The sequence below is a fragment of the Sander vitreus genome, chromosome 13 (assembly GCF_031162955.1).
Source record: "Sander vitreus isolate 19-12246 chromosome 13, sanVit1, whole genome shotgun sequence".
NCBI lineage: Eukaryota > Metazoa > Chordata > Actinopteri > Perciformes > Percidae > Sander > Sander vitreus.
Genome location: NC_135867.1, coordinates 16,539,063 through 16,565,525, shown reverse-complemented (window position 1 = coordinate 16,565,525; position 26,463 = coordinate 16,539,063). Strand labels below are relative to the sequence as shown.

The following is a 26,463-nucleotide window of genomic DNA, read 5'->3' as shown; positions in this document are numbered from 1 at the left end:
CTGCTACTTTTCATGCCTAAATATCATGGTTGAGCAACATGCCCGTTTGAAATCACAGGCGGATTCATCTCCATTCTTTATTTGGATGTGTATCTTTTCTGCATTGTGGATACACTCTGCTCACTTTCTGAAGAATGTGCTTTGGGATGAGGTTTTAACGCTGGCTTTTCTATGCAGTAGACATCTTGTCATGACAAAATGTTAAGCAAAAATAGATAAGTTGGTTGCTATTCAGTTTCTTCCACAAGAACATTAATTGGATTTTGACTGCTTTCTCGAAATCCTTTTTTTGTTTTATTCTTTTTCTCACAAATTCAAAGGATATTTTTCCACCATCAACCAAACTAAGGGATTATGAAAGAAATGGGCCCAGATTGTCACTGAGATGCCCTGTGGTCTTCAAGTTGAACTGTCAGAGACTAAAGCTTGGCCAAGTTGTGTGTCCTGGGCCCATGAGGATCTAATATACATGGGTAGACTCTTTGCAGCCACCCCTGTGCTTGGACAGCGGAGCAGCTGGTTATGCTGTAGCCTAGGCATGGGCCTAAGTTATTGTTCAAGACTAGCTTTCTGGTTCGCCTTGCTTACTCTACTCCCCATCCAGACTGGAACAGCACGTGTGTCTTCTAGTCTCAGCACCACGCATCATGTCCACCATTTTCACAATAAGCATGGCACTGTTCCTATTGCCATCAACAGGATGCCTTTTCTTACCAGAGGGGGCCATGGTAAGACATTTCCCTCCAACATTCTCAGCTTGCTGTTTGCTGCCTCACTAATGCATCATTTAGATTTGTCTATCTGATATTTGTGGCATTTTATAGGTAAAGAGGGTTTAGTTGTTCCCATATATTGGTGGCACAATTGGTGGCTCTTTTGTGACATAGAGAGGGATACTGGATCCTTCACTATCTCTATTATTTGCTGCAGCCTCTGTGCATCATTAAACTCTTTTAGCCATCAGTATCAGTAGTGGTTGCTCTTTTCCCATGTTGCTTTTCAAGATGCTTCAGCACCAGTAGAGCTGTGTATTTTGCAAATGCACATCAATAGCATGATGAATCATCATTGCAAATCTCTTAATCTTTTTCCATGTGATTCTTAATTGTTTAAGCAGCGTAATGCACTCCCTGCAATGGAGCCAGTTTTGTGTCAAAGGTGATTGCTACAGTACACTGTAATTAGTGACGCATAACAATAGGCATAAAGTGATTATATGTACAGTTGGAGTGAGCGATGAAATAGAAACGATCTCTTTGGTTTTCCATGGGTGCTTAACGTATATAGAACAATCATCACAGGATTTATGGCAACCATTTTTCCTCGTCTTGATAATCTGTTCTACATTGTGCAATTTCAACTGAGAGATATGAAGTATTGACCTATCCTTAATAATCTGCATCAAATTGGCCACTCTACTTGAATTGGCTCCTTCAAAGCGCTGACACCAAAGTCATTGCTCCCTTTTGTTTGTACTTTTAAATTTCTGTCCAAAGACTCACTTTTATGTCCTATAAAAAGAGACCTGATGGATTTGTAGTGTCTTTTTCACCGCAGCAGTGTTGTCAGTTGCAAAAGGGCTAAAACTGTGATGAATTACATTTGCGCTATTATAGCCATATCATTCTGGACCAGGCTTTTACAGGCACGGTACAACCTGTGATCAAACAGGCCTTAAAAAAAACACTTCAAAGAACTCACTGATACATTTTCAATTACCTCTATTGTAGATTTATTCTACTCTAGGTTGTTCTGAAATATGTGCTTCAGAGCAAGAAATTCAATTTACTGCAAATGATATAGACAGTACTTACAATTCACAAGTCATGTCTACCATGCCAAAATGCACTATGTAGAATGCATATGCAGATTGGTTAACATTGATTGGCATAATGTTCTCAGTTATGTAACCGTTATTACAGAAGCATAAACCATTTAAATAATAAATCCAACTTTGAATTTATTAACTGTCTCAAATGCCAAAATTGTGTCAACTAAGCTATCATTTTTGGACACTTGCTTTAATTTAACAGATATGCATGTGTGTCGAGGCTAGCCAAAGACTTCTGGAGGCCCCTGGGCTACGGCTATTTATAGGCCACCTACCCTGCTGCAATGCCTCACACTCCTCATCCTAAACACAGGTTATTGCATGTATTATTACACTATTCTGGTTAACAGGATACAGGATATGGCACACTCTTACACAAACACAGACTGGTTCAAATAATGAGCACAAAACATTCAGAGTACAGTATGTTTGTGGAGAGTCATCCAGGTTATAGAACAGCCAGAAGCACCACGTAAAAAAACAGGATCAGTCGCCAGTGAATTAGTACTTGGAGCTGCAATGATTATTCGATGAATTGATTAGTCAATTGCGTGATATATAATCTGCAACCTATTTGGATTGTTTATTAATTGTTTAAGTGATTTTAAAGTAATTTAACCAAAAATGCTAACCATTCTCTGGTTCCAGCTTCTCCAATGTGAAGAGTTTCTTTTATATCAATTTAAACATAATCTCTTTGGGTTTTGGACTATTAGTAAGACAAAACAGGCTATTTGAAGCAACACATTCTCATGAACAGGTCCATATGATATACGAAAATGTATGCACACCCAAACTATGAGATCCTACAAAATTAAGAGACCGCCGGCTGGTCACGTGACGCCGGCTGGCTATGAGCTCCATTAAGAACTATGAGCTCCATTAAATTAAGATTAGGCACCAAAACGACCAGTTAAGATTAGGAAAAAGATTGTGGTTTGGATTAAAACACTCATAAGGAACACGCATTTCCAGGGTGAAAGGCTTTAGTTTCCCCAGGAAGCGTACTCCGCTCTCTGGCTTTAAAGTCCTGTATGTTAACGCCCAGCCATCCACCCTGACCACCTCCCTATGCGGCCAGCCGCGTTCTTTTACATAGGCCGTCAATGTAGTAAATACAGCAAAAAAATAAATAAAAATGGAATGCTTACGAATTACAGTCCTTAACTTTTCGTAGCGTTTTAAACGAATGGTTCATGAGAACAGGCTGTTTGAAGACATCACCTTGAATTCTAGGTAAATTGAGATGGGCATGTTAAGCTATTTTCTGTCATTTTATAGACAACACAGTTAATCAATTAATTGAGAAAATATACAGCAGATTAATCAATAATAATAATTAAAAACAATTGATGTAGTCTTAATTTGTTTTACAAGAAATTGCAAAAAAAATGCATTTGTTTAATAATTACCGATGCACCTTTAAAATGTCCACCTTAACCCCTCCAAGTACAAGACACTTCATGGCTCAGTGGCCATTGGTGCATGACAGTTTAGCAAAGTATACCTTTTTTTTACTTCAACATAATCACATACGACACATTTACCTCATAAAGATAATAATTAATTTATAAGATTTCTGATGAAAATCCTCTGAATTCTGATGAAAAAGCCCCCAGTTTGCATTTCATCATTGTGTACTGTAGCTCAAAATGTTTTGATCTATTTTGACATTTTGATGGACAAATGGCTACAGTAGCTACATACACTAAGATAATCTGGGTTGTAATTAATAAAAAATGATGTTTCCATGTGCCAAACAAAATACCCTACATGGGTGCACCAGATATTAAAAGAACATTATTAAGAATGTTAACACATTGACTGAAGGAAGCCAAATCCCAATTTGAGACACATTATGTAACATGCTTACTGTCCTCAGTTCATATTCCAACCCTGCCGTGCCGTGACTCTGAGGTTTATTTTTATTTTGTGTGACCATCCATAACTAGTTGTTTTAAATGCAATGTTGTTTCAATGCAGGTGTTTTTTTCAACTTACCCCTTAACAACTACACTGCAAAAGAAAAAGCCAATAATACAAACCTCAGTGCCAAAGGCCTTGGATTTTCTCAACTGGAATGCAGGAAAGATTGCACTGTAGCTGACCGCTCATCACACCAGCATGTTCAACACATTCAGTGAAAATATGCGGCACTTAGTTCTCCAGGGCCCCCGTGTTGGTGTAAGAACTGTCTGGCTGTGGCAAGGCAAAGAGCAGCTAATGCTTCCAGAGAATTGTCTCAAGTGTAGGAAATGGTTTAGTGAGTTTCTTTGAATGATGATATCTTTGAGCACAATTCAATATTTATTTAACAGATAGCAAGTTACCCTTAGATCAATGCATTAAGTGTAAAAAAAAATGCTAGTCCAGTGTCTCACTGCAGTCAGACGAAACGCAATGTTTATTTCAGCTGCAGAAAGGGAAAGCAAAAGGGACAGGGGCATCAGAAGGTCTATCAGAGAGGGCTCTGTTCCCTCTAGGTCACATATTACATTACCCTCAAGGATTATCATGAGGCAGGCCTGCTTGTCATTTTGAGTTTTTGCCAACACGTTGAGGGTGAAACAAGTGGACAAGGCAAAGGACAGCATGTAAGAGCAAAAATCAGAGACCAAGGTAACCGCTGCTGTGCTCTAGATCTGCAGCAAAGCAGAACAAACAGGGGAATGTGAACCGAAGTGAAGAAAGCATTCGCTGTAATAGATAAAAGATAAACTAAGACACATAATAAAAATGCAAGGGCTGCATTCTTAGCAAAATAGCCAGCGGTGGAAGAAGTACTCAGATCCTTTACCCAAAAAGTACAAGTACAGAAAGTAAAGTACAGAAGCATTATAAGTATCCAAAGTAAAAGTACTGTGATATATTAATGTCTTGATGACACAGAAACCCATTCACTTTAGAATTTAACTATTGGTGAGAACTTATTTTTTGTTCCATATGACTTTGTTATGTATTTTTTTTTAAAGGAATACTTCACCCTCAAAATGATGATTTGTATATCAATTACTCACCCTGTGTTACCTTGAATTCTCGAAAAGGCTTTGTTTTTCACACATACCTTCACAGTGAACAAAGAATCCAACAACCGTGAAAATTCTTGATGAATAGAAGTAATAGGGGGGAATGTCATCAAAAAATTAATTAACTCTCACACAACTTGTGCAGTATAATCCAAGTCTCACGCTTGGACACGCACGTGGGTAGTGCACCTGAGCAAGCGTGAGACTGTTTATGCAGAGTCTTAAATAGTAAGGTTTATTGAAAATACACTTGTTTAGGAAGTATTCAGCATAAGACTGGTTAACGATAATACTGCACAAGTTGTGTGATAGTTTGTAAATGGATGTTTTGATATAGCCACTATTATTTCAATTAATCAAGAATTTTCTCTATTTTTGGATTCTTCACCATGACCAGGCATGTGAGAAATTCTTCAGGAATTCAAGGTAACACCGGTTGAGTAATTGATATGCAAATGATCACTACATGTGGGTGAAGTATTCCTTTAATTAGCACATTAAGTAGCATAGTCTTCGATGTGGTTGCAGAAGTATATGGGGGGGTGATAAGAGACCTGCAGTGTCTGCTCATATAGAATATTTCAAACAGGCATGAACACTTGAAAGCAATCTTCTAATTAATAGTAAATGATGGACTAAAGGTGTATTGCATGGCAAATACAGTGCATGGACACCAACACAGAGAGGATGTCCATGGTGGTCTATTAAAAGAAGTACAGTGTTACAGTCATATCTTATTCAGTAAGTACATTATAGAGTACATTGCCATGCTGTACCATTATATTATATTGTATTGTAAGCCTCTGCTTCCATGTCAACCATCTTGATATTTAGATTCTGACTCTATTATTGTGAAGGAACAAAGTAATCTCATTGTTCCCCATTTTATGAAAATGTATTAAGCTACAGTAGGAAGATTGTTAATGTAGAATTGCACCCATTTCACCAGAAAAAGTCATGAAGTGGGACTGCAACAGAGAACATTCCACCTACTATAAATATAACCTCATCATTTTCAAAGTTTTTGGTCTCGTAACATGCTGAAAATCTTGCTGTCTCTGAGTAAAGAAGAGATGAGCCAAGAATAGAATGTATAAACGGCTTGTAAACAGTACCACAGAAGTGCTCCATCAACACCTGCTGCAAAGTGATTCTAGAAAACCTCTATAGTCATTGTGAAGCCAAAATGTAGGTCTGAGGATTGTGCAGTTAAATCACTTTACAGTACTTTAGGATATTGAAGTCCTTAAAGTTCTCAAGAAAATAATCTCTTGGTATAATTTGGTTTTGCCAAAATGCAAAACAGCATCATGAGTGTTCCTTTGTTTCCAGTATATAAGCAATATAGGGATGCCTATCACTGCTTAATGTCTTTTTAGGATCTCAGAAATCAGATTTGTCATTGAGTATAAAGTCCCCTGTCGTTAATATTAAAGATGTAATCTTTAAGGTTTCAGTCCAAGTTGATCTGGCAACACCAAGCAACAAGTGTGGTTTAACACTACAGCAAACACTCCTTGAGCAGCTACCTTGTCAGAAAAAAACAGAACAGAAAACAGAAAAACAACAGGTGTATCCATTTACAACCCAGTCAAACAAACTCACGTTGTTTTTTATAGATGCATTTTTGATTGATAATTGCAGTTGTTTGCTTCGCAATAAAAGCTACCCTGTGTCTTGAATGCTTTGAATGTGAAACAGCAGTTGTAGGAAATGTTCAGGAAATGTTAACTTTGCATAAGCAGTAACTTAAAAGAAGACCCCACCATCTTAGCATTGCACTGCTATAATATCGTCCGACTCATGATGGACTTGATGTGTTTTTTTTAAGTAAATATCAAAATTGATGCAGCAGAACCAGATATATCATCTTTCTTATTTCACGCATTTAACAATTCGGTCAGATGTTTGGGTGTATTATCCTAGTAGTAGTCTGGCTTACCCGATGTACAGTGCTGGGATAAAGCCTGACATCCGGCACCATTCTCCTCCACTTCCGCTAACTGCACTTTCTATTTTGTAAGGCCACGGTCACTGCATTCGTGGCTTAGCGCCGGGCAAGACAATTGTGATTGGTTTAAAGAAATGCAAATAAGCCAGAGCGTTTTTTTCTATTATCCTAGAATAATAACTTGTGCAGCCAGACCATATTCCAGCACTGACACAGCGCCGTGGAGATAGGTCTGTAGCCTTGAGCTGCTAGCATCAAGCAGAGATGAAGAGCAGGCTACAGAGGTCTGGTAAACTAATTTCTTTCTAACTCCACACCCCCACATTTTTAAACTTGTACTCTTCAGTCCCAACTGGTATTTAACATATCCGATTTAGCACAGCTCTCTCTGGAGCCACAAAAGGCTTTATACAACAATGTTCACGTGTGGCAGTACTTCCCAAGACCTGTAAACAAATCTGCAGAGTTGCCCTTTAATAAATCTCTGGCAATAAGGGAGTAAACAGTAAACGAAGAGGCTGATATTAAGGAGATGAAATTACGCTTAATGACACGCTGCATATTTTCCTGTGAATTCTTTGGGCGTGTAAAAGCTTTTGAGATTTTAATCCAAAGTGGGAATGGCGGACGCCTCCACTAAGATGAAAACTAGTTGGCTTTATATTGAGCTAATCAATGAATGTAAATACATTTGAACAACTATTGAGGAATGAACTACAACCATATAGTATCATTTACTTTAAATGCAATTAATTATTTTATTTTAACAAACACACCAACAGAAAAAATATATATACATATATATTTACACAAAAACATACAACAGAAAAATCCCACCCAAACGAACAGCAGACGCTGCATTGTCTTCAAACTAAGTTCAAAGAAGTATGGGAAGAAAAAAAATAAATAAATAAAAAAAAAATATATATATATATATAACAAACTAACTAGTACTGTACAAGAAATAAGTACATACAGATTAAACCAAACACAGTGAAGTCAGAGTCTCTGCAGGAAGGAATGCAGTGGTCTCCAAAGTCTCCAGAATCTGTCGGAATTATGATTGAGGTCATAAGTCAGTTTCTCCAAAGGGAGAAGAGACGATATCTGTGACAACCACGTACCGACCGTTGGGCTTGTGGGGCAGACCACCTCAGTAAAATATATTTTTTAGCTAGAAATAAAAGAATTATCAACATATATTTGGTGTCCGTGTCAAAACGATTTTCCGAAGTATGGTTTAACAGATAAAATTATGGGGATAATGTAAACTGTTTACTGATAACCTCCTGGACCACAGAATGAACGTCTTTCCAAAATGTCTGGATGTGATCACAAGGCCAGAACAGGTGAATAAATGTACCCTTGTGTGTTTTACATTTATCACAAAGATTTGAACTGTGGGGAAACATTTTCTGGAGGCGAAGAGGTGTAAAATAAGTCCTATGGAAAGACTTAAAATTCTGTTCATGTATAGAAATCAAAGTACATTTTGGGAAGATTCTATTGCAAATCTTGGTCCAATCTGCAGACCTAAATGTGAGAAACATTAACGTTATTATAGAAGAAGAGGAACATTTGAGGCGCTCTGAGCTGCAGACGTTCAATTTGAGAACTGACAGTTTGGATACATCTTGCTGATCGAAAGAAAAGACAGCAATTGAACCATAATACAGCTCAAGTCTGCATGTGCCAGCTGTATCTGCAGTTATTTAAGATTCACAAGATTGTCAGTGTGGCTTCAATTCAATTGATTTGATTGATTTGATTCCTAAAGTCTCTGTTCGCTGTAATGACACTTTTTAACTTGAACACAATATTTTAACTTGAAGACCGTATGTCCTCTCTGTCAGGCTTTACACTGCACCATTCATTCTCATCATTTCACTGAGCTGTATTTAATAGACCATGGAAGATGTGTGCCTCAGATACCATAAGTCAGACGACAAATTCAAACTTAATATCGCTCCATAACTCCCCATTTCTGCAAAACTGCTCACAGTTTAGAGATTAATGTGAGTTCATATTCTTAAACCTACATTGTGTAATGTTTTGAGTTGATTCTTAGCAAAAAAATCTTTGTTCTTTCACAAATATGTACTCATTCATGTGTAATTACTTCCACTAACTAATCAAAGTATTCTTGTAAGCATAGAATCTGACATTCAGAATCATTCAGAATACATACAAGTGATTCGCTCGAATGACAGCAGCCATGTAGCGCCTCCATCTTTAAAATACATTAGCCAAAGAGGGACATACCTCCGCATTTCGCCCTCTTACACCTATTGGCACTGTGACGAATGCAAGGGGGAGATTACTCGCCAGGGAAGTGAAAAAGAGAATTAAAACGACAACGTGACAGGCAAAGCAACAAGACCAAAGTTAATATTGGAGTGGCAAGAACAGCTGCGTGTAAACATGGAGAGCGCTAATTTCAGGTTCGGCCACCGTAGGAGGAAGAGCTAAAAAGTAATATTCAGTTGGTTGTCAACAATTTCACTGCTAGATGGGAGAAATTCTTACACAATGTAGCTTTAATCAATCAGTTTTGATTTTCCAATAGAGCGCCTTTGTTGAACTGGCTTTGCCTAATGCCTCCACAGCAACACTTTTGTCATTTTTCCCTACTGGAGGCTGTTCAGAAATGTTTATGACTGTGAAAAACCTCGCCCATATATAACCATAGCACTCAACTATAAATATTCATGTACTCTACTAGTGTGGTTCACTATCTCCAGAAAATGTGATTAAATTGCTATAAGAGTATGAGTAATTTACTGTTTGTTCCACTGCTGCTGTTACAGCTAATACTAGTGGCCATTTCAATGTCATGATTCTTTTTCAGCCTCTAAAAGGTCATGATTAGTATGAGAGCTAATACTCTCTCACAAACTCAGGCCACATGAATTGTCCAATTCTCTACAACAGGAGGCTCAGGAGGCGCGTTTAAACCTTTTCACATCAAAACTGTTATGTGTAATGCAAATTATCACCAGCGTCTCAGTGTATTTTGCAAGTCCTATGAGCATGTTGGCTCGTCTCTGGCGTATTCAGCTGGCTGAGAGCACAAATGAAAAGGACAGGATGTTTGAGTGGGTAGTATACATCTTGGCACAAACAAAGAATCCATAGTGTTGAATTTGTTGTATAGACATCTAGAAAGACACAATATCATGCTTGCTTTATAGAAATCTCTGAGCTGCATTTCCACCATCACAATGTCTATAAAAAGCAGATGAACCTATCATATCACCATATGATTCTGCTGCTCTCTGTAATATATTAAACCAACAACAGAGCTTTAATATGCTTACAAGTGAATGTTTACAGTGAACATGGTAATGCACCACCTATATTATATTCATGAATATTATGGCAAGCATCAAGAGTATAACAATGCCTGTGTACAGTATAATTAATTATCAAGGTTCCCAGTGATATACAGCACACATTGCAGTTGAGAATCTCCAAGGGAGCCCCATTATTCGAGCACAGATGCATTGTATGGCCATGAGAGCCGGGCAGAGCGCTCCCGTGAGATAGACGGCAGAGAGAGAGAGAGAGAGAGAGAGAGGAGAGCTGTTTCAAGGGAGAGAACTGTGATGTTTATGGTAATAATCTTAACAAGACTGATTTAGTGTCTGCTTTATTTGATGCAGGTCAGAGAGAAGAGCAGAGATAACAGGAGGCAGAAAGGTGTAATGAAATGCTTTTACGTTATGACTAATGCAGGAGTTACTGCTGTCTATAGACAGATGCTTCTGTGATTTCCTGCAGGTGCATTAGTATTCAATATTTTATGATGTACATTACAAGAGTACGTGTTACCTCCTATTCACCCTTTGACTTTTTCTTCATATGCTCATGTTCCTACAGCACTGCACAAAACACTACAGTTCCCATGTTCATTAGGTTGTTGTAGTGAGGTGTTTCCTTGACAATGGAAAACCTTTTTCTTTACATTGGAAGAAATCATTTTCTAAGTTCTTAACGGTGTTACAAAAAAAGAACGTGCAATTCATGGTTTCACTTGTGCAAACCAAAAACACATGTAGCCTGTTAGATGACTGGTAAACTCCAATATATCCGACTTGGAACTTGCACAGAAGTCCCTGAAATTCAATCAAATACAGATGCTTCACATCCACCAAAGACCATCAATGTAATTAAACCCAAATTTAATTGTTATGGTGTAATATCGTCAATGCACAGTATTTTAATTCTCACACGACCAACTCTGTAATCACACAACCGTCTTGATGACGTGAACGCTCGCAAGTTGTTAATATGGTAATTTTTCCATATCTACCATATATGTGTGTATATATATATATATATATATATATATATATATATATATATATATATATATATATGATCCACATACATTTAACATGTTACACATACATTTATGTGTGGTTTTTTGTAATCATTTTTGTAATTTTTTTTAATCATAGCTTAGTTACGATCAAAATGATCCAGTTTTATAATAGTGACATTTTACTCACTACATTGCAGAATGTAATGTGTGTACACTGGGTTTCAGGCAACTAAAATTGGGTACAAAAAGTTCACGAGGTTTGATTCTCCTGAGTATCCTATTTAAATTGATGTTTAAGGCTATATTGCACGGAGAAATTGGAAATGACACCTGATGTGAAATTGGGTCTCAAAATAAGGTGATTGACCACATCATGGCTTGCCTGATTTTTTGTTTGGTTTCACAAGAACAAAAAAAATCATGAAGGGTTGTACAGTGTAATGAAATGCAGTATTATAGCCTGTGTGAAGCTCAATGTTTGATTTTTGTTGTGATTGTTGTAATGTAACATACATTATCAGCATAATAATATTTCATGCAGGGCTGTTTTAGTAGAATTTATTAGAGTGTACATGGGTGCATGATGTTGTGTCCAAAAATACATTTAAAATCCGTGTAAAAAGCAAAGAGGTCTATACTCAAGCGGAAAGAGAAAAGTGATTTCATTGAGCAGAAATGAGGGCAGACTAAGAGGCCAGAAGCAGATAACATTCACAGAAAGAAACCAATAAAACCACTCATTGAGACTCCTTGACGTAACTAATGTCACCGACTCACATTTGATTGCAAATCCCAGACGGGAAACCTCAGTGAGAAAGATTTGGTTAGAAACAAACGCTGTCAATTAAAGTCAAAGTCAGTACAAGGTGTTTTCAATTCTTTGGATTAAGTGTTTGATGTTAAAAAGGCATCCATCCAGCAATTGCATCCTGTCAGTAACAACCCTGTGTGGTGATTGCCCATTATACTGAACAGAAGAGTACTCAAGTCTTTGTACATGGTTAAAATTGAGGCTACAATTTTGTCTCGTGTTTTTCTGTGCTTCACTTAAGATTTCAGGAATTGAAGAAAATCACTTGTAAAAACAACATTTAGGTTTTAGGTGTTGAAGCAAACCCAGAATAGCATGCATTTGTGATGTACTATTACAGGTATTTGTTGTTTCTCATGTAACATATTGACTACGCATCTATCGGAGCGTAATCATTTTTCTTCTGAGGACGGCAGTTTGTCTCTCTATTTGCACCTGCAGTCCTCGACACTGAGAAAGCTAACTTTGACTCAACTTAAACTTGCATGGACTGCATTAAATGGAATATAGCTCTGATTGTGTTGCTCTCACACAACACAAATGAAATCATATTGCTAATTTAATGAACAATCCAAGGTGACGGAGCGGTTAGCAAGATATCATATCACGTCATGAAAAGGTGTCTGATTTACAAGCTGAGCAGCAAATGGATTTTAGCACAAGCCTGCATGGTTTTTCACAGGGATTTCAGCGATTCCAGCAGGACTTGTAAATGAAGAATTAACACCAACTCATTCATCTCAAGAACTAGAATCCTGAGTGCATATGAATAAATTGCATGATGAAAGTTATCATGCAAGTTGGATGAATTTTAATCAGGTTTAGGTTGATGTTTTTTACATTAATCATTTCCTTTTTCACATTTTATATTAAGCGAATTGGAAAGTAAAAGCTTAAATTATTAGGAATCCCATGTACCTGGATGTTGCATGGATGATGTACCAGCAACAACGAAGGTACAAGGTCAAAACATGTAAACAGTGTGGGCGCCCTCATAAATATAAAGCACATAAACAAAATAGCTTGATGATGATGTTTGACGGAGAGGTGAAGCTAGTCCGAAGTAGAGACCAGGCGAATGATAATTGCACTAAATGATACATTTTTCATGTTAGTAAATAGTTACAATACATTATTCCATTTTAATTCAATGTCATTTATAGTGTCAAATATCAACAGGAGTTATCTCAGGACACTTTACAGATAATGTAGGTCTAGACCACACACTATCATTTACAAAGACCCAACAAGTCCCTCCCAGGGCGGTTCTACATTGAATTAAACCCAGGTCGTGACCCCCTTCGAGCGCCCCCCAATCCCCCCCAACAACATAAGTGAAAGAGAAAATTATATTTCTCAATTGCACAAATCCTTCATTAGAGCGTTTGAAAAACACACTTAAGAGAATCCAGTTATTTAACTATTGCAATTACAACAGGAAACACACTTTTTAAGGTGAACAATCTCCACAATTAACACAATTCTGCACAAAATATGACAGTATAGGTTATCAGAACTTAAAATAAATATACACTATATACATAAATGTGCCAACAATATATACAATAATAAAACATTTAACAAGATTAATAAAACGGTATACTCCTCATGAATCATAAAACAAGCTATATATATATATATATATATATTTTTATCATTTCAAGAGATCCTGTGCTTTAATTTGAAGAGGTCTATCATGAGTTTTTGTCTGCCTAAGCAGATAGAAAAGCTACAATTCTGGTTAAGAAAGTTTGCATGATGTGCAACGTTTATATAGGCTACTAATGCAATCATACAGTAAAGCATGCATACGTCTTTTGTTGTTGTAGTGTTTTGTCCACCACTCAGTTTTTGGCTCAGTTTTATCAAGGGGCTAAGTGTTTTAAGGGGAGTTGTGCTTACCGCAGGTTCTACCCTCACTCCCTCATCTCTGTCTCTCTCCTCCTGAGTCTCCTCCTCACTGTGGATGTCACTGCCGCCTACACCTACACCAGCACTATGGGGTGCCGAATGTAAAAGTTCAGTTACAATTTTTTAGCTGATACATTTTCAACATTTAGCACTTTCCTCACATTTGAGACAGAAATTATATATATATATATATAAAAATCTAAATGTTATATCTAAATCTAAATGTTAAATATATATCTAAATGTTAAATGTTATATCTAAATGTTAAATATATATCTAAATGTTAAATATATATCTAAATGTTAAATCTAAATGTTATATCTAAATCTAAATGTTATATCTAAATCTAAATGTTATATCTAAATGTGTCGCCAAGTGTAAAGCTAAATATTTAGAAAATATTCAAATCCCTAAGGAAACCACGCCCACTGCAGTGGCTTCAAATCGCGCTGCACCTCAATTTTCAGTCAACACCTGTTGGTACAGTAAATACTGACAGTAGTGGAGCTGTTACTGGATTAAAACACATTTCGGTCAGTATTTTCTACTATTGACTTATATCACAGAAATGTCTTAATATTTGTGTGTACTATAATGCCGTTGTTTTGTTTGACTCATATCTCCTTGTGTGTTTAACGTTAGTTTGACTCATCCTTCACAAGCAATCTAGCTCACACACTGCAGCCGACATGTCATCTAAACAGGCCTCGCAGCACTGTAACTAGCTAAGTTAGCTAGCTAGCTAGGTCTCGCAATGCGAGACTGAATAGCGGTAGGCCTGTCACACTATAGCCACATGTAAGTAGTTTTCAATACTTTGGTTACATTACCGTATTTTATTAACCTGAATTATGTTGCTATATTAGCTTGCGAAGGAGCTATCCGTTGCTAACGCTAATTTATCTCAAAAAGCAGAAACGTTAGCTAACTACTGCCAAGATATGATTTCACTAGAGACCAGAGAGGTGTTGTAAGACTCGTCAAGTGTTGTCATGTGTTTACACTGTCTTACAATGAAACCATATCTTGGCAGTAACATTAGTTAGCTACTGCTTTTTGACATAAATTAGCTAGCTAACGTTAGCGTTAGCAACGGATGGCTACTTTGCAAGCCAATAAAATATAGCCTTGGCAAACAGAATTAAGGTTAATAAAACACGATAACTAGCTATGTAACCAGTATTACAAACTTCTTACAAGTGGCTGGATTGTGACATTTTAGTTGTGTTCGGATGAATATGTTGGATGCATAGCTGGACTTTAGCCATGCTGGGCTAATGTTAGATTGCTTGGGAAGGATGACGTTAGTCACACAAGGAGATATGTAATTCAAACAACGGTATTGTGATTAACACAACTATTAAGGCATGTCTGTAATATACCGGTCGGTCAATAATATAAAATACTGTAGATCAGTGCTTTCCAACCCTTCTGGTCTGAGGTTCCCCCACAGCCCTGTCATATAAACTCACATACCCCGCCCTATCAATTCCCAATGTGTTCACACCATTTATCATATTAAAGTGAATATTCTTAAATTTTCATGCAATTGAACTGTAAACATTTAGGTTGGTTTGGTCAGAAATTCTACTAACTAGACCTTTTACTTGAAGTGTAGTTAATGTTTCAAAAGTCATCCATTACTTTTAGCTAATCATTTCAACTGTTAGCTAAGTCAGTAGGCCACTTTTAGCTATTTTTTTCTACCATTGATTACTTCGCTATATGTTTTAACATATGTGTTGAGCTGTTTTAGCTGATATATTGTTTTAAATCAATCATAATTCAATTATTATTTTGATTAGTTAAGCTGCTCCACAATCTTTCCAAGTACCCACTGGCTACAGCAGAGATACTCCTTGCTGGGGAATCACTGGGTGCAGCACGATATGAAGCCACTGCAGTGGGCGTGGTTTGCTTGGGGATTTGAATATTTTCTAAATATTTAGCTTTTCACTTGGCAACACATTTAGATATAACATTTACATTTAACATTTAGATATATATTTAGATTTAGATATATATTTAACATTGGGATTTAGATATATTTAGATTTAACATTTAGATTTAGATATAACATTTAGATTTAGATATAACATTTAGATATATATTTAACATTTAGATTTAGATTTAACATTTCCGGGAACCATCACCTTATCGTGGTGGAGAGGTTTGTGTGTCCCTATGAACCTGAGGGCTGTGTTGTCTGGAGCTTTGTGCTCCTGGTAGGGTCTCCCAAGGCAAAGTGGTCTCAGGTGAGGGGCCAGACAAAGAATGGTTAAAAAATCCTATGAAAAATCGAGGAAGGGATGAAGTGACCCTGCCCGGAGGAAGCCCGGGGCCCCCGTCTGGAGCCAGGCCCAGATGGAGGGCTCGTCAGCGAGCGTCTGGTGGCCGGGTTTGCCACAGAGCCCGGTCGGGCACAGCCCGAAAAAGCTACGTGGCGGACATCCCTCCATCCCATGGGCCCACCACCTGTGGGAGGAACCGCTGGGGTCGGGTGCGCTGCCACATGGGTGGCAGTGAAGGTCAGGGGCCTCGACGGACCAGACCCGGGCAGCAGAGGCTGGCTCTGGGGACGTGGAATGTCACCTCTCTGTGGGGGAAGGAGCCGGAACTTGTGCGGGAGGTGGAGCGCTACCGGTTAGATCTGGTGGGGCTTACCTCTACGCACAGTCTTGGTTCTGGAACCATACTCCTGGATAGGGGTTGGACTCTTTTCTTCTCCGGAGTTGCCCAGGGTGTGAGGCGCCGGGCGGGTGTGGGGATACTCACAAGCCCCCCGGCTGAGCACCGCTACGTTGGAGTTTAACCCGGTGGACGAGAGGGTCGCCTCCCTACGCCTGCGGGTTGTGGGGGGGAAAAACTCTGACTGTTGTTTGTGCATATGCACCAAACAAGAGTTCAGAGTATTCGGCCTTCTTGGAGGCCTTGAGTGGAGTCCTGCATGGGGCTCCAGTCGGGGACTCCATAGTTCTGCTGGGGGGACTTCAACGCGCACGTGGGTAATGATGGAGACACATGGAGAGGCGTGATTGGGAGGAACGGCCTCCCTGATCTAAACCAGAGTGGTTGTTTGTTGTTGGACTTCTGTGCTAGTCATGGATTGTCTATAACGAACACCATGTTCGAACATAGGGATGCTCATAAGTGTACTTGGTACCAGAGCACCCTAGGCCAAAGGTCAATGATCGATTTTATAATCGCTTTCATCTGATCTGAGGCCATATGTTTTGGACACTCGGGTGAAGAGAGGGGCGGAGCTGTCAACCGATCACCATCTGGTGGTGAGTTGGGTCAGGGGGTGGGGGAAGACTCTGACAGACCTGGTAAGCCCAAACGGGTAGTGCGGGTAAATTGGGAACGTCTGGAGGAGGCCCCTGTCCGACAGACTTTCAACTCACACCTCCGGGCGGAGCTTTTCGTGCATCCCTGTGGAGGCTGGGGGCATTGAACCCGAGTGGACAATGTTCAAAGTTTCCATTGCTGAAGCTGCAGTGAGGAGCTGTGGTCTTAGGGTCTTAGGGTGCCTCAAGGGGCGGTAACCCACGAACACCGTGGTGGACACCGGTGGTCAGGGAAGCCGTCCGACTGAAGAAGGAGTCTTTCCGGGATATGTTATCCCAGACGACTCCGGAGGCAGTTGCAAGGTACCGAAGGGCCCGAAGGGCTGCAGCCTCTGCCGTGAAAGAGGCAAAGCAGCGTGTGTGGGAGAAGTTCGGAGAAGACATGGAGAAGGACTTTCGGTCGGCACCAAGGTACTTCTGGAAAACCGCTCGCCACCTCAGGAGGGGGGAAGCGGTGAACCATCCAAGCTGTGTACAGTAAGGATGGGACGCTGTTGACCTCAACTGAGGAGGTAATAGGGCGGTGGAAGGAGCACTTTGAGGAACTCCTAACCGACTAATACGCCCTCTATGGTAGAGGCAGAGCTGGAGGATGAGGGGGGATTGGCATCAATTTCCCTGGTGGAGGCTGCTGAGGTAGTTAAACAACTCCACAGTGGCAAAGCCCCCAGGAATTGATGAGATCCGTCCAGAAATGCTTAAAGCTCTGGGTGTGGAGGGGTTGTCTTGCTGACACGCCTCTTCAACATTGCGTGGAAGTCTGGGACGGTGCCTAAGGAGTGGCAGACCGGGGTGGTGGTTCCCCTTTTAAAAAAGGGGGGGACCAGAGGGTGTGTGCCAATTACAGAGGGTATCACACTTCTCAGCCTCCCCGGTAAAGTCTACTCCAAGGTGCTGGAAAGGAGGGTTCGGTCGATAGTCGAATCTCAGGTTGAAGAGGAACAATGCGGATTCCGTCCCTGGTCGTGGAACAACGGACCAGATCTTTACTCTGCAAGGATCCTGGAGGGAGCCTGGGAGTATGCCCAACCAGTCTACATGTGTTTTGTGGATCTGGAGAAGGCGTATGACCGGGTGCCCCGGGAGATACTGTGGGAGGTGCTGCGGGAGTACGGGGTGAGGGGGTCCCTTCTCAGGGCCATCCACCTCTGTACGACCAAAGCGAGAGCTGTGTCCGGGTTCTCGGCAGTAAGTCGGACTCGTTTCAGGTGAGAGTTGGCCTCCGCCAGGGCTGCGCTTTGTCACCAATCCTGTTTGTAGTATTTATGGACAGGATATCGAGGCGTAGTCGGGGTGGAGAGGGGTTGCAGTTCGGTGGGCTGGGGATCTCATCGCTGCTTTTTGCAGATGATGTGGTCCTGATGGCATCATCGGCCTGTGACCTTCAGCACTCACTGGATCGGTTCGCAGCCGAGTGTGAAGCGGCTGGGATGAGGATCAGCACCTCTAAATCGGAGGCCATGGTTCTCAGCAGGAAACCGATGGAGTGCCTTCTCCAGGTAGGGAATGAGTCCTTACCCCAAGTGAAGGAGTTCAAGTACCTTGGGGTCTTGTTCGCGAGTGAGGGGACAATGGAGCGGGAGATTGGTCGGAGAATCGGCACAGCAGGTGCGGTATTACATTCAATTTATTCGCACCGTTAGACGAAAAGAGAGCTGAGCCAGAAGGCAAAGCTCTCAATCTACCGGTCAGTTTTTGTTCCTACCCTCACCTATGGTCATGAAGGCTGGGTCATGACCGAAAGAACAAGATCCAGGGTGCAAGCGGCCAAAATGGGTTTCCTCAGGAGGGTAGCTGGCGTCTCCCTTAGAGATAGGGTGAGAAGCTCAGTTATCCGTGAGGAGCTCGGAGTAGAGCCGCTGCTCCTTTGCATCGAAAGGAGCCAGTTGAGGTGGTTCGGGCATCTGGTAAGGATGCCCCCTGGGCGCCTCCCTAGGGAGGTGTTCCAGGCACGTCCAGCTGGGAGGAGGCCTCGGGGGAGACCCAGGACTAGGTGGAGGGATTATATCTCTAACCTGGCCTGGGAACGCCTCGGGATCCCCCAGTCGGTACTGGTTAATGTGGCCCGGGAAAAGGAAGTTTGGGGTCCCCTGCTAGAGCTGCTACCCCCGCGACCCGACCCCGGATAAGCGGATGAAGATGGATGGATCGATGGATGGATTTAGATATATATTTAACATTTAGATTTAGATTTAACATTTAGATTTAGATTTAACATTTAGATATAACATTTACATTTAACATTTAGATATAATTGGGTAACTTTGTTTCATTTTCGCGTTAAGACCATTGCCATAAAAGAAAGGTTTAGACTCGTCTTGCTCCGTCTCTGTGTACTTCCGAGTTCTCCTGTCACCGTGTGTTTATCTTTCGCGCCGGGCGCCGTTACGGACTAGTCCATTTCATTGTGAAAGTAGGGGGTGCAAGCAGGGCGCCTGCAGCTGCAAGGAGGGCGCCGATTTGCCAATTCCCCACACAGTGAAATGGTAGATAACAGAAAACCGCTTCGCGGCGCAGAGGTGAACTGTCCCCCACGCGCCCCTCCCTTTTTCCCCTTCTCACACACAGCTTCTGTGCACAGCACTTCCAGCAAGCAAGGCGCCTGCAGCTGCAGGGGGCGCCAATCTGCCAATTCCCCACACAGTGAAATGATAGATAATAGAAAACTGCTTCGCGGAGCAGAGGATTTTTGTATTTTTTTTTTTTTAAGTGCTCGTGGCGCCCCCCCATGACTCATGATAAAATGCCGCCCGGACCGCCCCTGCCCCCCCCCCCATGACCAAGCATGTGCTCGTTGAACTGACAAGTATTGATGCTTTTATGATGGTTATTGTGAAAAGCTGTTTAAAAAAAAAAAAAAGAATTCTACACATTTGAAAAGCTGTAGCTAATATGTCCCATCCTGTATTATGTGCTTAATTCTATGAAATCGTAAACTATGCCCTCATTTTTGGATGTCCACAGTGCCAGACGCAGCCTCAGTATTTGCAGTGACAACCATGTGGAATCACAATAAAACTGTTGTCATTTGGTTACATCTGTGAATGTAAAGCTTCATCATACTTTGCGAATTAGGCTACTTAACTGTGATTTAAGAGTAAAGCAAACCCTTTTAATAAATCCTGGTTTCTCTCTGCCTACTGCGTTATTTTGACAAATGAATGATAGTGTCTGTGCAGTGGGGAGGAGGGTTAGTTGGCTGTGGTGAGAGGATAAATCTAAATCTCATCTTCATACTGGCGATGGAACTGAAAAAATATACAACGAATACATCTTTTTTCTCCTTCTGTCTTTTTTTCCCTAGCTGGGACCACGTACATCTTTGGGAAAGGGGGTGCTCTCATTACATTCACCTGGGCCCCGAATGAGCGGCCGAGCACCCGAGCCGACCGGTTAGCCGTGGGCTTCAGCACTCAGCAGAAGGATGCCATCTTGGTGCGAGTGGAGAGCACCCATGGGCTCGGAGACTATCTTCAGCTGCACATAGTAAGTATAGGAATCAGAGTTTGGGGCTTTACGCATAAATGTCACTATTCACATGATCTTAGGCAATACTATAAATAGTTGTGCACATTCCTTTTCTGGTTTCCAAACCCAGAAATCAGGAAGCTTACATTTCCAAAATGTAGAGGAATATACTGTAGACAACCAATGTAAGAATGACTGCGCAGAGATTGTCAGATATGTTTTGCCTTATATTTTCTGCATCCACAAGTTCAAAATCATGTTTTGAATATTTGAGGGAAGACATAATTACCTGTACAGTAAGTCACAAATTACCCTGAATAGCACTTATGGTCTTTCCTATTGTGCTATTGAATGTATTACTCTGTGAACATGGACACAAAAAAACATTATATTTATAATTATAAAAGCAGTGTAAAAAAACAACAACCAAATACTTAGATCTCGTGAAAATCAGGACATTGTGAAGTGGGCAGCTAACTGGAGCAGTGGAAACTAGTCCACTCTGTCTGCCAACACAAGATAACAAACTTCCAGATCATGTTCTACCATTGTCTACATAATGCCTGAGCATATCAGTGAGCAACATTATTATGAGTAATATTTTTCCAGTTTTTGGGCGTACGCAGCTGGTAACTAACACTTAAATTATTTTTATTTTATTTTTTAATTGGTGGGAAAAGGAGCTCAAAATCAAAAAAAGATAAAACATTTCTTCAGTTCATATTTACTGTAGGTGGCTCTTATGCAATTTGGGGTAGTACAGCTGAAAGTATAGTGTCATACAAGTATTGTCAGTAGCGACAATGTAATTGTTGTAAATTAAAAGTGGTAGAAAAGACCGCAACAGTAAAAAGGATTTAGATAAAGTTGTTTTAACCAAAATGAGGGAAATATCATAATGTCTTCCTAGATATGTTGATAAAGGCACAAAAACACTTTCTGGTATAGTACTGATGCAGCATAGCCTGGGTAAACCCTGACGAACTTTCGGCAAATTTGAGATTTGCTCTACAAGTCAGTCTGGCGAAGAGCCCATTCAAACCCATTTCCAATGTCCCTAAAATCAAGGCACCAATCACAACCGCTGAGGCGGGCTTTACGCGATGACGATAGTGATATAGTTATTATGTATGACAAAATTGTGAACTGTTTAATTAATGTCAGTAAATTATTAATCCAAGAGAGAAGAAAGCATAAGATTAGACCAGGATGGAACGAATATGTGTCTGAACTTCATGTGGAGGCTAAGGAAGCTTTTTGGAGCTGGGTATCATCTGGAAAAGCTAGGTATGGCCCAGAGTTTGAACATAAGAAAAAGGCAAATGCCAGGTTTAAATATGCTGCACGCTTTATCAAACGTAATGAGCAGATGAGGAGGGCAAATTCTATGGCCAGAAAGTTTCAGCAGAATGATTTGTATGAATTCTGGAAGGAAGTGAAGGTTATCAATAACAGCAAGATGCCTTTGCCATCCAGCATTGATGGGATCTCTGGGAATGAAAATATTGCTGAGCTGTGGGGGAAGAATTTTAGAGAGATTTTTAACTGTATTGAGAGTGCTGAATATCATGTTGATGATGTCATTAATAATGATGGTGTGGTCATTAGACCTGATGAAGTGTGTCATGCTATTGAGAAATTGGCAGTGAACAAAGCGTGTGGTCTTGACCAAATAACAGCTGAACACCTGAAGTATGCAAGCCATAGAATCTCAGTGTTACTTGCTATATATTTCTCTGGATTATTAGCGCATGGCATATTACCTGACTCTGCGTTACCTGTACTATTAGTTCCAGTTATTAAGGACAAAACCTGTAAGGTATCAAGCATAGAAAACTACAGGCCAATCGCTCTAGCGAGTATACTCTCTAAAGTGTTAGAACTAATTCTATTTGATAGACTACAAGAATATATAATAACCACTGACAATCAATTTGGTTTTAAAAAGAAACATGGCACAGATTTGTGTATGCACTGAAATAACTTAAGTATAAAAGCCATGGTTCAACAATGTGTTTGATATTTCCTTGATGCATCCAAAGCTTTTGACCGTGTTAATCACGGTAAACTGTTTATAAAATGACAAGAACGAGGGGTCCCCCCATACCTAATACGTATCTTGCATTATCGGTACTTCCATCAAACTATGCAAGCTAGATGGGGGAAGACAACATTGGCTCCTTTCCCAGTTACCAATGGGGTTAGACAAGGTGGAATATTGTCACCTGTTCTTTTTAATTTATATATGGATGATCTTTCTAGGACATTAGAAGTGTGTAAGACTGGCTGTATGGTGGGGGATAGGCATATTAATCATCTGATGCATGCAGATGAATTTAATGGTTATGTCTCCATATAGTGCTGGCCTACAGCAACTGCTTAGAGTCTGCTCAAACTATGGACTACAGTATGACATCAAATTCAATGCAAAAAAGAGTGTTGTAATGATTGCCTGTCCACTAAGGAGGACAGGAAGCTATGCTTTCCCTCTTTTTACTTGACAGGGCAAGAGCTAAACGTAGTTACTAAAGCAAAATACCTGGGCTACATCATCAGGGATGATTTTTGTCACTGCTGTAAATTATATGGACAAGCAAATATACTGGCACGCAAATTTCATATGTGTACTGAAGAAGTTAAAACATCTCTTTTCAGAGCATACTGTACTCCACTGTATACAGCTCACCTATGGTGCAGCTGCACTAAAGCAAAGATAAATAAGCTAAAGGTGGCATACAATGATGCACTTAGAATCCTGTTGAAGTGTCCAAGATGGACCAGTGCTCGCCATTTGTTTGTGACGAGTAATGTTCCTATCTTCCATGCTGTGCTGAGGAATTTTATGTACAGATTCATGTGCAGATTAACAGAGTCAAAGAATACAATTTTAACTGCCTTAACCAACCCTGCACTTAGTGATACGAGATATACCTCCCAACTCTGGAAACACTGGAACATGCATACCTGTTTTAATTATTGTGCATAGCTATTTGTATGTCTGTATGTATGTATGTATGTATGTTTTGTATGTTCCTTTTATGTAATATGTGGTAGTCTGTATGTATTTATGTTTGTGTGTACCCCTCTTTTAATATGTTATGTGTACTTTTCTATCTGGACCTTGAGTCTGTAAATAAATATATATATATATATATATATATATATATGATATATATATATATATATATATAAATTAATTTCTTATTTTTAAGTTTTATCTTGAATGTGCCATTATTCTAACTTGGCACAGCATTTGTCACAGCTTGTGTGATTCACTGATTAATGGCACCTGAGTCCAAACATTGAGATAAAATAGGCACAAATAAATTATTACCACAAGATAGAGATACAGTAGAGCAGTAGATGATGCAGAGATGCTTTCTGGTGATAAACACGTGTGTCTGTCGGTGGAACTAAGTGACTCCTCAGCAGCTGCCAGCAACTGTTTCTTTCCTAAAGGGAAATCAGCCTTTTTAGCATGTAGCCATAGGACAGATGTTCCATGATGAAGACCAGAGGGGAGATCTGTCAAACGTCTGCGTGTGGTGTAATAATTAAAATCACACCTGTTGTCAAAGCACACGACAAAAATTGCAACTGGAGTTGGACTCTTATTAGCAGACACTTTGTTGTAAAGAAAGCTTCATAAACTCACAGATCCTGTCCTCAAAAGTAGAGCATTTTCTGCATATAATATTCCCAAGTTATTATTTCCAAACTGCACTGAACTGTTTTAACTATTTCAAACCTCTTAATGGCGGAAGGAGTATCTCAAAATGTATTGTTGGCAAATCTACTGAGAGCATTTAAGGTATTAAATATATAAAACAAGCATGATTATCTTGCAATAGCTGAGCCCACGTACACGAATGAATCCCCGCGTTCATGCATTCACACACAATCTGAGCGGCTGGAAACGTAGCATAATTAAATCTGTGATATTAACAATAAAAAAGAAATAAAGTTTGCATCTTCACATGAATCTAACTGGTTTTGAAGTTAATCTGCATTTGTTCAAAAAGCAAGACAGTGCATTTTTCTTTCCCGTAGCAACATGTATTTACATAATCCTAGCTCTCTTCTTTGGTGCACCCACACATCAAGCAATGATATTGTTTTATTTACTCTGTTTTAATATAACTGAGAAATGGTAGGGAGCTACAGTATGAGTTTTGTGGATCACATTGGATTACATCAACCCTGACCTTTTAGAAGTCTACCAGATAAGCCCAAGGTTGCTGGATGAGGTTTCCATGGCCCCAGGCTAACCTGTTAAGCCAAATTTCAGGGTTTGGATTGAAAAAATAAATGTCTTCCAGTCCAATCCAGTACATATTTTGATATTAACTAATATTCAGTTTATTGCATTCACTATTTCAAGTTGGTGTTTTATGATAGTTAACTGTGTCCTTCAAAAGAGGGAAGCTAAGGTAGCATAATATGGACACTGATATGAAAAAAAATTTCACATATTTGTGCCTGGTTTAAGAGTCTGGCTGCTGCACTTATCTAGACATGTTTGGTACAAATATCCTCCCCTGGATGTTTTCCTAACTGTCTCATTTAAATTGTATTTCCAGTTTAGAAGTGTGAAACTGACCTTGCCAGCCTTGGACTGTTGCTAGTAAATGCAAAGGCTGCTGCCTGCATGCAAAGCCAGCTGAAAAGATTTTCTGCCAGTATCCGCCAAGCCCTTGCACCCTGACAGATTGCTTACTTTGACACCTTATTACTGATCGGTGGAGGGGAATCAAAAAGATTTCAGATGGTGTTGAAGTCTTTTTTGGTTTCTCTAACTAAGCTTCATTAAAATCCCACCTTCTTGTTTTGTAGCGACCCAAATTGTCATTTCTTGTAGTTTATTTATGCATATAATTAATTCCACATTTTATCAGTCTGTTTCCTTCCTCTGCTTGCCCATTGAAGAAGAGGAAGACTGTGGAAACTAGGTGAAGACAGAGAGAAGAAGTACTCTGGTCAAAATAATACTGGCCACAAGGGAGAGTTGAAAATAGTAAAGGAAACAAATGATATATGAGTTGTATGTGCTAAAGGGATTTGGGGCTTTCAGATGAGGTGCCTGAGAACAGAATTCCTCTTATAATCTTCCTTGGATATCAAGCTTTCCATTCAAAACCACAATGTGAGGAATAATCACAGTGGAACTTTATTAAACAGGGTAAATCATGTAATAAAGGAGTTAAAACTCCTCCTTAATAAACTACCTTAACAGTCATAATAAATGTGGGCGCCTTGTAATAAACAGAGCACTTTCATTGCGTTTGGATTAACAGATATGACTATTAGCGCAAACAAGAGAAAACATCACATTAGTCTAGCGCTAGATTGATCATTTAGAAAAGATGACGTTTTTACAGCTGCAAATGTAGCATCTGATTGTCAGTGTTTATAATTCTTCATTAAAACGGCAAAAAAAAATCATCACATCATATACAGAAGATTGCTGTGTTACAATGGCCCCATGGTTAATTGAAACTAACTTTGTGGATGGAACTCCACACTAACAAGCTTTAAAGACCAATTACTCTGTACAAAAGAAACAGACCATATTCACCAGAGAGTACATTAGAGAGGCTAACACTACTTTCAAATGGTCATGTTTTCAATGAGTGACTAAAAGCTAAAACAAAAACAGAGGATTAATTGTGCAAAATGATGATAATTAGAAAAAGCAATGTTTCACAGCAGAGCTTCAAACTACAGTAGAAAGGATGATGAAGTTAATTAATAATACAGTAAGCTGATGAGGTTTTGGTGGACCTCAGTGATCCCA

At 39.7% G+C, this 26,463-nt stretch overlaps 1 protein-coding gene across 1 annotated transcript in view; it reads left to right on the top strand.

Moving 5' to 3' along the window:
- The window catches only part of nrxn2a (neurexin 2a), a 129,497-nt gene that overhangs the window by 88,813 nt on the left and 14,221 nt on the right, over nt 1-26,463 (top strand). Inside the window, exon 15 of the mRNA XM_078266310.1 lies at nt 20,506-20,687. Within this exon, the coding sequence (XP_078122436.1) occupies nt 20,506-20,687 (182 nt within the window). The remainder of the gene's footprint in view (nt 1-20,505; nt 20,688-26,463) is intronic.